The sequence below is a fragment of the Gymnodraco acuticeps genome, unplaced genomic scaffold (assembly GCF_902827175.1).
Source record: "Gymnodraco acuticeps unplaced genomic scaffold, fGymAcu1.1, whole genome shotgun sequence".
Lineage (NCBI taxonomy): Eukaryota > Metazoa > Chordata > Actinopteri > Perciformes > Bathydraconidae > Gymnodraco > Gymnodraco acuticeps.
Genome location: NW_022991584.1, coordinates 1,292,497 through 1,308,003, shown reverse-complemented (window position 1 = coordinate 1,308,003; position 15,507 = coordinate 1,292,497). Strand labels below are relative to the sequence as shown.

Genomic DNA, 15,507 nt, shown 5'->3' with positions numbered 1-15,507 from the left:
CTTTATGTGAATCAAAAGCATTGAAAACATGCAGACCTTTTTAAATCTTCAACATGTATCTTTTCAAGTCAAAGTGTATGTTGTTAGTTTAATACTTTGTTTAAATGATTTATATCTAACATTAGAGGCAGAAAATAAACTTATTTGTAAATGTAATATTTTTCAATTTCTATATGCCAGTTCTTGTTTGAAAACAATGGGTGGCATTCAGAGGTGGGAGAAGTAATCAGAGCTTGTACTTGAGTAAAAGTAGAGTATATAAATACTCTGTTACAAGTAAAAGCCCTGCATTCAAAAGGTTACTCAAGTAAAATGACTAAAGTATTATTAGCATCAAAATATATTTAAAGTACTCATTATGCAAATTGGTCCATTTCAGAGTAATACATATTATATGTTTTGATTATAATTGTTGATGCTTTAATGTGTTTATTAAAGCTAGTAAAAGTGCAGCTGTATTTACTTTGTATACAGGTTTAACTTAAGTCTAATTTGTGCCTGTCTAATGAATATATTTCACATTATTAATCAAAATCTGTAAAGTAACTAAAGGTAGCCTACTAAATGTAGTGGAGTAAAAGTATACAATTTACCTCTGAATTGTAGTGGAGTAGAGGTACAGAGTAGCATAACATGGAAATACTCAAGTAAAGTACAACTGTCCCAAAAGTGTACAAAAGTAGGCCGACAATAGACTTGTGTAAATGTACTTAGTTACTTCCCACCTCTGTTGAACACACAGATTTCCAGCATCCTGAACACAGGGTGGCGCTGATACTGATACTTGAAAATCTATATTTTCTGTTATTGTGAACTTCACCAAAATGATATTTCTTTTCATATGTAAATTGGTTCCTTATTTTGTACCCGGGGGTGTATTTCGCTGTTGCACGTCTGAGTCCACCTTCAGTTAGCTTGATGCTCCAAGCAGGTCAGTCATGTTTTAATTTGCCCTCCATCAGTTCTGGTATCTTTTCTAGTTAGCCCTAAAGTAATCTATATTATTTTATTTCGTAATGGTAATGTTAATGAACCCTCCGGTGTAGCTTCTTTGTGTAAGTAACTTGTAGTTCTGATGTTAAAACCGAACTTTTCAGGAATAGTAGCTGTCACTACCCGATCTGCAGCTCTGCCCGATCTGCAGTGCGCATGTGCGAGATGGTCCGCCATATTGGACAACTCCGGACGGCAACCCAAGATGGACAACATTGATACAGTGGCTTTTGGCAAAGCTCAAAAGGAAAACTCGAGAGAGATGAGTTATTGTTATTACAACGTGACTTCACTATTATTTAACAACTCTTTTTATTGGGTTCTTTTATTCTTCTACATTGTCAGAATAAGTGAGAAATGGATTTAACTTCTGTTAGACAGCCATATGCCATACATTTTGCACACATTCACAGTAAATATGTATTCAGTATGATAGCTGTCTAACAGAAGTTAAATTCATTTCTCACTTATTCTGACAATGTACTTAACCCCAAATAAAAGAACCCCATAAAAAGAGTTGTTAAATAATAGTGAAGTCACGTTGTATTAACATAACTCATCTCTCTCTCGTTTTATTTTTTAGCTTTGCTAAAAGCCACTGTGTCAAGTGTCCATCTTGGGTTGCCGTCCGGAGTTGTCCAATATGGCGGACCATCTCGCACATGCGCACTGCAGATCGGGCAGAGCTGCAGATCGGGTAGTGACAGTTGTCAACTAGCTGTGGGCTAGCTGGTTTCAGTTGTTAGCCAGGGTTTGGCGGGCTAGTGTCAGCTATGTGGAAAATGACGGTGTCGTTTTGGATGTAATCCAATAGATATTTATTCATGTGGATTATTTTTATTTTATTTTGTCATTTGTAGGGTGTGGAAAGATTTAAAACTGATGTGTGACACCTTTGGAATACCAAAGGTGCCAGAATTAATTAAATAATAAATACTCTACAATTATTATGAAATAGTATTTCATAATCGTCAGAAGCATTTAAAAGATACTCACACGCAGGAGGTTTGCAGTGTGCATCATAGCTTGTCCTGGGTTTAGAACGCTCAGAATTGCTAATAAACATGTTTAATTATCTTATATCCAGCGCTGCTGACCCGTATTCATCCCATCAGCAACTGCAGATCGCCGAGGTCAAGCTGTAAGCATGAGCAAGAGGAAGGGTGGCAGTGACATTAGACAGTTTTTTGGGCAGCCTCAGAAAAGAAAAAAAGTAAGTTAAGAGCAGTGAGAAAGTGAGTATTGTTACCAGTCAGATAGCTTGTTTACTGATAATATTTCTTGTTCACTCTGGTGTGTTCAGAGTAAAGAGAGAGAGGGAGAGAGAGAATGTGAGCATGGCGACCAGACAGGGAGAGTGTGCGCTGGTGACATGGAGGTAAGTCAGAAAGGAGCTATATTGATGGTTAAGACAGAATAATGATAGCAGTCTAATGTTAATGTACAGAATCCTGTGTCTAGGGTTGCCAACTTCCAGAAATGGATAAACGGACGCGCGAAGATTTTCGGGTTTCTGGCGGATTTAGTTACTTTTTTTTGTTACTTTATTTCGGTTTTAGGGTTAGGCTTATGTTATTTAATTCTTTTGGGGGAGCCAGCCCCCTAGGGTTCGATGGGTCAAACCCCCCAAAACCCTCAAAATGCATAGAAAACTATGCATACCTATAACACAATACAAACACAATGATCTTACACCTGCATTAGGCTACTACATCACATTGTACATCAGCATGTTCAAATCGGATAGGTGGGCACCTCGATGTACAATTGGCTATTTTGTCCAAAATGTTAAAAAATAAATATTTGAAAAATGGTATTAAGTAATGCAAAGTATACATGATGTGAACATGCACGGTACATCATTATTAGACTTAATGTTATCCTTCAACCAACCATTTTCCCATCAATCAGCTGACTCTCTCTCTCACACACACACACACTCTCTCTCTCTCTCTCTCACACACACACACACACACACACACACACACACACAGAGAAGACTGGAGACAGATCTCCACTCACAGGCTTTACCCAACTGTGTTTTTCTTCCACTGTTTGTTGTAAGACACAAGTATTTTCTTTTTAGAAGGGCCAGGGCCCAGAACCACATCCTCTCTCTCTTCTCCTCTTTCATTATCACCTCCTCCACCGGCAGCGCTCATTTTCCCACACGACTGAACAGGCTGACATTCCACACAAACAATGATGCCGCGCCCGCGGCCCACCGGAGAAAATCTCACACACACACGTGCGAGCATTGTGCCTGCCCTGTCAACTGAGCGGTCCTAGTGCCCTTCCCATACAGCACACAAACACACAGGCACGCAAGACACACTGCATTGCGCGCAAACAGAACAATATTTTTTATTTTTCCCTTTACACGGGAGTCCGGAACAAACAAAGTCCCGTACGGGACACGCCCCTTTTGGCTCAAATACGGGACGTCCCGGCTAATACGGGATGGTTGGCAACCCTACCTGTGTCCCCCCATATGTATAATGTGTATCAACAGTCTTTCCAGTCAATAGTTTACTGATATTTCTTCCATGTTCACTCTGGTGTGTTCAGAGTAAAGAGAGAGAGGGAGAGAGAGAATGTGAGCATGGCGACCAGACAGGGAGAGTGGGCGCTGGTGACATGGAGGTAAGCCAGAAAGGAGCTATATTGATGGTTAAGACAGAATAATGACAACATAGCAGTCTAATGTTAAAGGGGACCTATCATGCAAAATGCACCTTTGTACGTCTTTTAAACATGAATATGTGTCCCCGGTGCGTCAGGGAACTCACCAAGAGTCAGAAAACACAACCCTCTCTATTTTCCCCCGTGCCCAAATCTCTAAAAAAGGGGCTGCAACGGATCTGAAAAAAACGGATCCAGATTGAGCACCGTCCTGACGTCAGGACGGTGGAGCTACGGCTATTGGGCCAACTCCACCAATCAGGAGGAGACAGCCACGTGCTTTGCCGTTCTAAAGCGCTGGAGAAGCTGTAGTACAGGGGTGCCCAACCAGTCGATCGCGATCGACCGGTCGATCGCGGGGAGATTCCCAGTCGATCGCGAGATGTGTCTAAAAATAGAACAGCAATATTCTGTTTTATCGTTAATGTCCTATATCATAATCTTCCTGTGCCAGAATAATGCACTTGAACGCATCAAAGCTTTCTGATTGGCCGGCGTGACCCCATGTGTCGGGGCGCGGCTGGTGGGCAGTGCACAGTGCACTAGTTCGCTAACGTTGTCCGTGTCAACAGGAGTTACAGTCCGCACACACACAAGACCGCAATTATGGCAGAAGCAAAAAAGCCCAAAATATATAATTTTCACTCCGAGTGGGAGGATGTTTATGTTTGTATCTATTCCAAGTCAAAGTCCATCTGTCTCATCTGCAATGCGAGCGTGGCTTTATCGAAGAAGGGTCATTTAGGAGCGGCATTTCAAAACAGTGCACAAACACGACGAGACAGAATTCTCTCCTAATTCTGCCCTACGCTCCCAAAAGGGGAGGGGCCTGAAAGGACAGCTAAATGCACAGCAGTCCATTTTCACCAGGCCCAACAACAAGAGCAAGGCTGCTACCATAGCATCTTATCGTGTCAGTCACGTTCTTGCGAAACACATGAAGTCTTTCAAAGACCGCGAAGTTGTGAAAGAAGCATTCCTGGAGGCTGCCGATGCGTAATAAAAATAACAGTAGCATTTCAACAGGTTTTTGATATGATAAAAACTCAAGTTAGATACTGTTATTAATCAGCTGTAAGTTTGAGTTTGTTTGAACTTATTCATTATAATTATTGTACAAAATGGTATAAGAATGCAAACTTAAATTGATTATAGTCTATTATCAATTCAGGTTAAGAAACTAGTGTTGCTTGCATCCTATTTTAAAAAGGCATTTATTTCTATACTCTACTAAAATGCAACAAAAAAAGGGTTTGATTCTATGAATGTTGTCTTTTTTATTGCACTGTTGCAGCAGATTCCTGTGTAGCTTCAGATCTGAGTTGTCTTATTAGTAAGCCTCATTTATACTTTTGTAGCAACACTATTTTTATATAATGGCAAAGAAAGGGTTCAGAGTCTTTTCTTTTTTCCCTGTGTCATATGTGGCAGCACTGTTCAATGTTTCTTGAAAACATTACCCACTGTAGTGTGACGTGTGAATAAACTCCAACTCTGTATCAACAACACTGTTGTGTAACTTCAGTTAAATACTTGTATGTGTGTAGATTAGAAAGAGGTAAGATAAAGGATCTGCAGTATTTTATGAAGTATTAATCGTACAAAGGTCAGTTTTATACAAGTAGAAGTGTGTATTTACCTGGTAGTAGGCTGTCAGTAATGGCTACGCCTCTCTATTTGGCCTGGTAGATCTCGGCAGACTGGCAACTTTAAAAGTAGCTCTCGGTTCAAAAAAGGTTGGGCACCCCTGCTGTAGTACATTTAAAAGGCCAAAAGATGGTACTGTCCTCACTGAATCCAAAATGTCAGGCTCAGTGTTAATTTGAGCTAAATGAGGAATGGCTAAAATGCATGATCTGTTTGGTATTTTGAAAAAAAAAAGGATAAATATGCCTTAGGTATGGTCCTACACTATATTATTCAAATATAGCATGATAGGTCCACTTTAATGTACAGACTCCTGTGTCCCCCCATATGTATAATGTGTATCAACAGTCTTTCTAGTCAATAGTTTACTGATATTTCTTCCATGTTCACTCTGGTGTGTTCAGAGTAAAGAGAGAGAGGGAGAGAGAGAGAATGTGAGCATGGCGACCAGACAGGGAGAGTGTGCGCTGGTGACATGGAGATAAGTCAGAAAGGAGCTATATTGATGGTTAAGACAGAATAATGACAACATAGCAGTCTAATGTTAATGTTAATTTAAGGTGAGATCATCCTCATATGTATTTCAGATAATACCATCAAGCAGGGAGAGTGAGTTTGACAATGAGAGAGAGAGCAGCCAGGCAGGCGAAAATGAAGGTACAGGAAAGGAAGGGGAGGAGCTTGGACTTTGCCCAAATCATCCAAATGTGAAAGTCATTTACAGTCAAACCCTATCAAATAGAATACTCTACTTTCAGGAGAAGTGGTTTGAAGATCATACATGGCTCCATTACAGCCCCTCTGTAAAAGGGGTCCTCTGTTTCTATTGTGCTAAATACTTTGCAGCACAAAAGTCTAAGCTTGCGTCAAAAGCAGATTCAGCGTTTGTCAAGACTGGTTTTAACAATTGGAAGAAGGCACTGGAGAAATGTAGTGTGCATAAACACAGCCAGTGTCACAAATTAGCTGTGATGACTAGGATTCAGGAGCCAGAGCCTGTTAATGTGCAACTTTCACGTGAGCTTGAAAGACGGCAGCAACTAGCAAGAAGAAATCTGATGAAGATTGTTGAGGGTGTGAGGTACTTGGCGCGGCAAGGTCTGGCTTTTCGAGGCGATCAGAAGGAGAGTGGGAATTTAAGCCAGCTTCTAAAGTACAAGGCAACGGGCGATGCAGAGCTGACCTCTTGGCTAAAAGGTCCCCTCGATTTCACCAGTCCGGAATTGCAGAACGAACTGTTGAAGGTGATGGCCAATACAATCATCAAAGAAATGGTGTCGGAAATAACATCAATGCCAGTGGTCCAGTTCGCAATTATCATTGATGGCACCCAAGATATATCAGGAGTTGAGCAGGAGTCAATATGTGTGCGTTCTGTAGATGCAGATCTACAACCAAAGGAAGAATTCCTGGGAATCTACCAAGTGTCATCAACAACAGGGCAAAATATAGCCAAGATGGCATGTGATGTGATGACGCGCCTACAGCTTCCTCTGTCTCAACTCCGAGGACAAACTTATGATGGTGCCGCAAACATGGCTGGACGATTGCAGGGAGTACAAGCCATTTTAAGGAAAGAACAACCGCTGGCTGTGTATTCTCACTGTGGTCCCCACTGCGTGAACTTAATTACGCAGGCTGCCTGTGTATGGGGGTTATTCCCTATCTTTATTCAAGAGCGTGGTATTTAAATTTGAGAGCATACTTTATGTATTTATTTCCCTCAAACGCTGTCCTCGCACTCAAATAGTGCCTGCTTGCACTTAGATTTGCTCTGCTTGTGCTCAAACTGTACGCTTGCACTCAGATATATTGCTGTTTACAGATTTTTTTCTGCTCTCAGATTTATTCTGTGCGCGCTCGAAACTTTTGTGCAACAATCCTGTCAAAATCCCTCAACCAATAGGAGGCCAGGTGTCCTTGCGGGTGCGTTCGCTTTACTTATTACAGCGTCCCGTAAGGGCTGTTACTCTTTGGTTTATAAACTCCCGCCCTCCACGGCTTTATAACATAGCATGTACTTCACTTGTTTGATTTACAACTTTTTTTGGGGAGGGGGGGAAGCACAGTTAGTATATATATACCAGCACCTTACATAATAGCTACGTTCAGTGGCGTACTGGGACTAAAAATCAGCCCCGGGAATCTCGACCGGCCCTCGTTATCGCTAGTAAATTGTCAACGGGGGAAGGGGGGATTGCTAGTGAATTTTCCGACCGGCCCACTTCTTCCTCCAGACTGTTGTTCTGCTCCAGCACTGTTGTGCTACGGCTTGGTTCGGTCCGACGCGAAGCGGAGTGTCGACAACTCCATATTATATAGATATTCGTATATCACGGCCTGAAGTGAGCTATTGCATTTATAAAACGGTTACCACGTGTGGCTGGCAATGTGAAAGAAAAATACACACTCCAATTTAAATAGTTTTTATTATTAAATAATGATGTTCAAAATAAAATGGTCCCTCCGTTGCCTTCTGCACAGAACATAGTGCGAGGTGGTTGCTATGTAACAACAATAACAGAGAACATATTAGACGTCGTTTAGGTGCTTTTTTCTTCTGGAGATAGGCACTTCTCAATCCACTCCTCCATAGTAAGGCCACCCCGGAGGTCGAAGTTAACCTTAAATGTTTCCATCTTAAGCTTTGTTAGTTAGCCTAGTTAGTTAGTTTCGTAACGGTTCTCAGACGCGGAGGGATACTGATTTGTGAAAAGTAACTACAATTATACCCGGGATATACGCTCATTATATCACGGCTAAGAAACATCAGATTGCTTGATTTGACTTGTCCGTTTTATAAACATAATACTAACTGTGCTGATTTTGAATGAGCGGCAAGCAGCTAGTGCGGGTCGTGGCTGTAAAACAAAAGGGCAATAAAGTGTTCCTGTTTCTACTGAAATTGCGTGGCACAGACCTTTCTATGGATTGAAATGCTTTAATGTGATTATGGTTATACTTTATTCATCCCTAATATCTGCCATTACAAACAACAAAACAAGAAAAGCTAAACTAGATAAAATAGGGCGATGTAATACAATGCACAATTAGACATTATGGTAAAACATGTTAACTAGTTAAGCCCCAAGCCTGTTTTTCAGGTCTCAGGTTTGAAAATGACATTCCCAGAACAATTGACTATATCTTCACTTCTATATATGGTTAAATTAATCATCTTTTTTCTCATTACATTACATTACATTGCATTTAGCTGACGCTTTTATCCAAAGCGACTTACAATAAGTGCGTTGGACCAACAAAATACAACCTTGAAGAAAACAGAATCATATAAGTACATCAGGTTTCATAGAGCAAAAACATTTCAAGTGCTACTCAACTGGCTTTAGATAAGCCAGTCCTTTATTAGTATATAAGTGCTTTGTTAATAGTTATATTGCTCGAAATGGAGTCGAAAGAGATGAGTTTTCAGTCTGCGCCGGAAGGTGTGTAAGCTTTCTGCTGTCCTGATTTCAATGGGGAGCTCATTCCACCATTTTGGAGCCAGGATAGCAAACCCACGTGTTTTTGCCGATGGGAACTTGGGTCCCCTTCGCAGCGAGGGTGCAGCGAGCCGTTTGGTTGATGCAGAGCGGAGTGCACGTGCTGGGGTGTACGGTTTAACCATGTCCTGGATGTAGGAAGGGCCAGATCCATTCGCAGCATGGTACGCAAGTACCATTGTCTTGAAGTGGATTCTAGCAGTTACCGGAAGCCAGTGGAGGGAGCGGAGTGGTGTGGGAGAATTTAGAAAGGTCGAAGACCAGACGAGCCGCTGCATTCTGGATGAGCTGCAGAGATCGGATGACACATGCAGGTTGACCAGCCAGGAGGGAGTTGCAGTAGTCTAGGCGTGAGATGACGAGAGCCTGGACCAGAACCTGCGTCGCTTTCTGGGTCAGCTGGGGACGTATCTTCCTGATGTTGTAAAGCGTGTATCTGCAGCAACGGGTTGTAGCAGCTTTGTTTGCAGTGAAGGACAGGTTGTTATCTAGGATCACACCCAGATTCCTTGCAGTCTGAGTCGGGGAAACAATAGAGGTGCCGATGTTGATTGTTAGGTCAAGAGTGGGACAATCTTTTCCCGGAAGGAAAAGCAGTTCAGTCTTGTCAAGGTTGAGCTTGAGGTGATGAGCAGACATCCACTGAGAGATGTCAGCTAGACAAGCAGAGATGCGTGCGACGACCTGGGTCTCTGAGCGGGGAAAGGACAGAATTAATTGGGTGTCGTCAGCGTAGCAGTGGTATGAAAAACCATGCGGGCTAATGACAGATCCGAGCGAGTTTGTGTACAAAGAGAAGAGGAGGGGACCAAGAACAGAGCCCTGAGGGACCCCTGTAGTTAATTGACAAGGGTCGGACTCTGACCCTCTCCAAGTAACCCTGTAGGTGCGGTCTTTGAGGTATGAGGTGATGAGGGAAAGTGCAGAGCCTGAAACTCCAAGTTCTTGGAGAGTGCGAAGGAGGATCTGATGATTCACCGTGTCGAATGCAGCAGACAGGTCCAAAAGGATGATGACAGAGGAGAGGGAGGCTGCTTTAGCAGTGTGCAGTTCCTCAGAGACAGCAAGGAGGGCAGTTTCTGTGGAGTGACCTGCCTTGAAACCAGACTGGTGCGGATTCAGAAGGTTGTTCTGATGGAGATAACAGGAGAGTTGTTTAAAGACAGCGCGTTCAAGTGTTTTAGACAGGAACGGGAGGAGAGAGACAGGCCTGTAGTTTATAACATCAGACGGGTTGAGAGTGGGTTTCTTTAGGAGAGGGTTTACTCTTGCCTCCTTGAGACTGTTTGGAAAGTGACCAGAAGTTAGAGAAGTGTTGATGAAATGGGAGAGAAATGGTAGAATATCAGGAGCGATAGTCTGAAGGAGGTTTGAGGGGATAGGGTCCAGAGGACAGGTGGTAGGGCGGGCAGAGGTAATGAGGGTAAGAACCTCACTTGGAGAGAGAGGGGAAAAGGAGGTTAGTGTGTGGGTGAAAGGAGGGTCTGGTGACCCAGCGGTGAGTAAAGGTGAGTCAGAAAAAGAAGAGCGAATATCATCAACCTTTTTTTCAAAGTGGTTAACAAAGTCGCTTGACAGAAGGGAGGAGGGGGAAGGGGCTTTGGGGGGGTCCAAGAGGGTGGAGAAGATGGAAAATAGTTTTTTGGGATTGGAATAGGAAGATTGGATCTTATCTTGAAAGAAAGTGCTTTTTGCCTGAGAGATCGAAGCAGAGAAAGAGGAGAGGAGAGCCTGATAGGTTAGGAGGTCGTCTTGGTGTTTGGATTTCCACCGTTTCCGCTCTGCTGCCCTAAGGACAGTTCTATTAGCACGCAGTGCGTCATTTAGCCAGGGAGCAGGAGGGGACTGACGAGCCTGCCGAGATGTGAGAGGACAGAGTCCAGAGAGGATGAGAGAGTAGAGAGGAGAGTTTCTGCAGCAGAGTTTGGAGGTAGGAGTTGGAACGAGTCAGAGGAAGGGAGGGCTGAGAGCACCGATGAGGTAGAGGGGGAGAGGGAACGAAGGTTACGGCGGACAGGTGCAGGATGAGAAGAGATTAGTTTGTTATGTTTGGAAAGGGGTAGAGAGAATGAAATGAAGAAGTGATCGGATGTGTGGAGCGGGTTTACAGAGAGGCTAGAAGTAGCGCAGTTCCTTGAGAATATGAGATCAAGGACATCGCCAGCTTTATGAGTTGGTGGGGATGGAGACAGTGAGAAAGCAAAGGCGGTTAACAGAGATGTTAGTTAGTCTATCTTCCCTGTCTGGAGGTTGAAGTCTCCGAGAAGTACAGCGGGAGGGCCAGTTTCAGAGATCAAAGCAATGATAAACCTGTGAGTTGGATGTAGAAAAAGTCAGAATCAATATAGATGTTTTTAAAGTAAATTCAGATTGAACATAGTAAAAAAATGTAAATGATAGTAACCATTATAAACCATTACTTATAGTGAAAACCACCCTTGAATGATGGGATAGTAGACTAAAAGCTTTAGGAATCCAAACTATAACATATAATAAGTACCCTGTATCAAGATTGATGCAAAACAAGTATTTCCAAGGCACACCTTTATATGATCATTATAGTTTTACAAAATAAGAGAATAACAGGTATGAAATCATTCCAACTCATACTACAGTTGAGTGATTTGTAAAATATGCATAAAGAAAAAGTGAATCTGTTCAGTTCTGTTTCACATGGGTGTTGTTGAGATGTATCCATAGATTTAGTCCCTAATGTTGCTCTCAAAGTGCACCAGATTGATGCTTTTAACTTCAACATTTAAAAAAAAATCTTCCCGGGGGAGCATGCCCCTGGACCCCCCTAGAGGAGGTTAGGTCCCCCGCCCGCCCACACCCCCGTCAAATTGTCCCACCCACATTGAGGATGCTTCCTACACCCATGCCTGAGACACAGTTTCGTGACTATTGTTGTGTTTTGCCCCCACGGGCAGGGGCATGGGGTTTAACAGGTTTTAAAGTATCCAATGTGTTAGTGATTTTTTATGTATTTTCCTTTAGAATGGCAGGAAATTAGTATTCAAATTTGTATTGAATTTTTGGTCCCCCCCCAATGTTGACACCATGAATACGGCCCTGACTAAATCATTCTAGTAAAGTAGCGCAGGGCTTTTCAAACATTACTGGAGAGACGGTTCAATGCGTTGAGTTGGTTTGGTTTGGTTTGGTTGAGCCTGTTGGTTTACAACGGATGACGTCACTCTTTAGTTTAATAATGCCGAGCACGAGCCAGATTGAACGTGCAGAGATGCATGATAGCTATGTAAAACCTGGTATTTTTGGCATATTGCATTTGACTTTCTTTGTATTGGGTCCATGGACTTTATAAAATAGCTTGGGACAAACTAAATCATTTCTTGCATACTGCATAGTTTGGTAGTAAACCGCAGTAAAGTTAGTTTTGGTTGGATATTAGAACCTCCGTGTCCGGTTCCAGCGTCAAACACAGTCAGAGGAAGGTGAGCTCACATCTGAGCCACAGGGTGTCACTACGGGACCATCAATACATGTTCCCAGACTGACACAAAACAAGGTTTTATGTCCCATACCTTTGTTCTAACTTTTATAACTAATGTGTGATTTGTATCAATAGATTCGATGCCCTGATTTCTACAATGGATAAATAAGACACACCTCTTTCTATTGGATTTTGGTGCTTTTTCAATTTGACATGAATATTGTTATTACATTCTGCAGTTTGTTTGGCCTTTAACAGTTATATTTTACACACCACAAATAAGACACACCTTTTCTTAGTGCTTCTTATTTATACCTATTGTTATTCAAATTCAGCTGTTTTAATACAAAAAAGAGGGGTGTCTGACTGGTCTATTGTAGAATTACAATTCAGATTTCATTGATTTGTAGTCACTGGGTAACATGACAGGTAAGCCATTGAAAATAATCAATAAAAAACAGCAGACTATTTATAACAACATTTGTGTGAAAAAGTGTCAAATGTAATAAAAAGAGGTCAGTCCTGCTTTTCAAGTGTTGTAATAATACACCTGCAGGCATATAAGGCACTAGACAATAAACAATAATGATATGTAATATGTTAGAAAACAGGCTTTCTGATAAAGATTTGTATAAAATTCTTATTATTATCATTTTCTTTTTTTTAAAATCAGCACAGAGATGGAAATGCAGCTCCCACCTCACGAGGGAGACGAGCTCTCCGTGGTGGACATGCACACAGGTGGAGAGCCTCTACGGATCATCCACAGCGGCTACCCAGAGGTCAAAGGTGACAGCGTGCTGTCCAAACGCCGTTACGTGCGGGAACATCTGGATCACCTCAGGAGGGTGCTGATGTTCGAGCCCCGGGGACACTACGACATGTACGGGGCCCTGGTGGTGGACAGCGAGCTGCCTGAGGCGGACCTGGGGGTCCTGTTCATGCACAACGAGGGGTACAGCACCATGTGTGGGCACGCCGTCATCGCACTAGGCCGCTTCGCCGTGGACTACAAACTGGTGAAGGAGCCCCAGTCCCCAGAGACCCAGGTGAACATCCACTGTCCCTGTGGGCTGGTGAAGGCGTTTGTGGAGTACTCTGAGGGGAAAACTGGGGGAGTGAGGTTTCTCAGTGTGCCTGCCTTCACATTCGCTACAGGTACAATAAAGGAAAATGTGTCCAGTGTTTTGATATTCTGCATGATTCACTGACTTGCTTCTCTACAGATGTTACAGTGTCTTTGGAAAGGTTTGGAGATGTGACGGTCGACATCAGCTACGGAGGAGCCTTCTACGCCTTTGTGGACGCAAAGAGGTTTGGGCTGGATGTGACCACGTCCAGGACTCGAGACCTGGTAGACGCAGCCACAGCGGTGACCAACGCTGTCAAATCTCAGGTAGGAAGTTTGTATTGTGCAGCTGACGGGAAATCGTGTGTTTGATTACTGCACAAAGTATAAAGACTTTTTTGTGTACTAGAAAAGTGAGATCAGGGGTGTCTCCTTCTCCCCCTCCCCTAACAAGTACATAATCAATTGTCCCGGGGGATAGCCTATATTTATCTTGATTCATGCCTTACTGGAGGGGTTTGTACCATTTCGTATATGGAGTTTTGTGCAGACAAAAACATTGTTAAGCTTTTCTATGGGAGACAGTTTTTGTGTGATCAAAAAGGCCAAAATGTAGCCTGCAACAGACAAGGTAAGGCTTGTTTTAAGCTTAGGGAATGGCTCAAAGTGCAGAGTACTAAAGCAGTTTCTTTAAATAGCTTGCAGCCCCTACAGGTCAGTTAAGACTGTATTAAACAATCAATGAATATGTTTTCAATGTGGATACATGCAAAAACTCAGTTTACACTAATAAGGTCAATGCAAAATCCAAGTGGTGCAGCAGTTACAGTAGTGTCCACTTTTTGCCAGTCATCAAATTTGCATTTGGCTTAGTCATTACTAATCTTAAATGTATAATACATGGCCAGGGCTCTTTTATGTCAAAAACATTAACAATATCCCCAGGCCAAAAGCTGTACAAGTAGAGAATGGTAAAGAGCAGTCAGCTGACATTTTTCTTACTGTCCCTTGTTGATTTTACATTTAATAACATTTTTGTGTTTTTCTCTGCTAGGTGAAGTTGTACCACCCAACCAGTGATGATCTGGCCTTCCTCTATGGCACCATCCTCACTGATGGCAAAGATGATTATTCCTCTGACCCCACTGCCAATATGTGTGTGTTTGCTGAAGCTCAGGTACTCTACACACACCTCGTCAGTTGTTACTTTAAGGAAAGCTCTCTGAAACTGGTTTGAACCTGTTTTCAGGTGGACCGGAGCCCCACTGGTTCAGGTGTTACGGCCAGAGTGGCTCTGCAGTATCACAGAGGTCTCATCCGGCTGAACCAGACCAGGACGTTTCAGAGTGGAGCCACAGGGTCCCAGTTCACAGGGAGAGCCGTCGAGGTACCAGAGTTTCACCAGTCACTGCCTTAAAATCAAATCTAACATCAAACTTTAAATAGATGGGAGCATTGACACTAAATTAGAAAGTATAGGCTTTGTTTTCCATTGTAGAAATGTATTTTTCATGTCGGTCTTTATGGCCTTTTAACTGGATAAACATGACTAGAAGATCATCCTAAAAGAAGTCACACTGTTTATAAGAAATGTTTTGGTATTGAGATTGAGGGTGTTCATTTCTAAAAATACAACTTACAAACTTATGTTCACGTCGGCATGTTTGGGATTCTTCTCTGTGTTTCTCTCCAGGAGACTAAGTGTGGAGACTTCAAGGCTGTCGTGGTGGAAGTTTCCGGCAGAGCCTTTTACACCGGAGTTTCACGCTTCGTGCAGGAGCCGGAGGACAAGTTGACACATGGCTTCCTGCTGAAATGAGACTCAATTAAAGGGTGTTATTAAAGACGGTTTTACATGTTAACATTTATGTTTTGTCTTGTTTTCAACATAGTTTGTCAACAAGTCAATCCTGTACTCGGACTCGTGATACCTTACATTTCCTGAGCCAGTATTTTTGTTGTTGCAATTACTTACCACTTGGTGGAGCCCTGACTCTGGTCACCATCACGACTAACAATGGCCGTATACATGGTGGTTATCAGAGTCTCTGTTGTTAAATACTTAAGAAACAAAAACAAATTCTACCATTATATTTTCCTGTCCGCTTTCAGGGTTCGTGGTGATAACAAATGACGTTTTAAACCAAGGTTAATATGCC

The 15,507-nt window shown here is 42.5% G+C and overlaps 1 protein-coding gene across 5 annotated transcripts; it reads left to right on the top strand.

Moving 5' to 3' along the window:
- The first annotated feature begins 904 nt into the window (after positions 1–904).
- LOC117533823 (trans-L-3-hydroxyproline dehydratase) lies at positions 905–15,210 on the top strand. 5 transcript variants are annotated; one of them, XM_034197781.1, is made up of 7 exons: positions 2,103–2,206; positions 2,297–2,371; positions 12,953–13,437; positions 13,506–13,675; positions 14,403–14,525; positions 14,598–14,735; positions 15,042–15,210. In XM_034197781.1, exons 2-7 carry the CDS (start codon positions 2,331–2,333, stop codon positions 15,165–15,167), a joined length of 1,083 nt encoding a protein of 360 aa, XP_034053672.1. In that variant the 5' UTR covers positions 2,103–2,206; positions 2,297–2,330; the 3' UTR covers positions 15,168–15,210. The 5 variants fall into 5 exon arrangements, with proteins under 5 accessions (XP_034053675.1, XP_034053671.1, XP_034053672.1 ...); XM_034197784.1 differs by lacking the exons at positions 2,103–2,206; positions 2,297–2,371 and adding an exon at positions 905–931; XM_034197780.1 differs by lacking the exon at positions 2,297–2,371 and having other exon boundaries at positions 2,043–2,134.
- Positions 15,211–15,507: the final 297 nt, after the last annotated feature.

What these genes read in the sequence shown, in the direction of transcription:
- LOC117533823 (XM_034197780.1), top strand. Translation starts at nt 2,058, where the DNA reads ATGTTTAATTATCTTATATCCAGCGCTGCTGACCCGTATTCATCCCAT. An exon ending in CAGATCGCCGAGGTCAAGCT is followed by an intron (nt 2,135 to 12,952) that starts GTAAGCATGAGC and finishes TTTTAAAATCAG; the next exon opens with CACAGAGATGGAAATGCAGC. An exon ending in TCACAGGGAGAGCCGTCGAG is followed by an intron (nt 14,736 to 15,041) that starts GTACCAGAGTTT and finishes GTTTCTCTCCAG; the next exon opens with GAGACTAAGTGTGGAGACTT.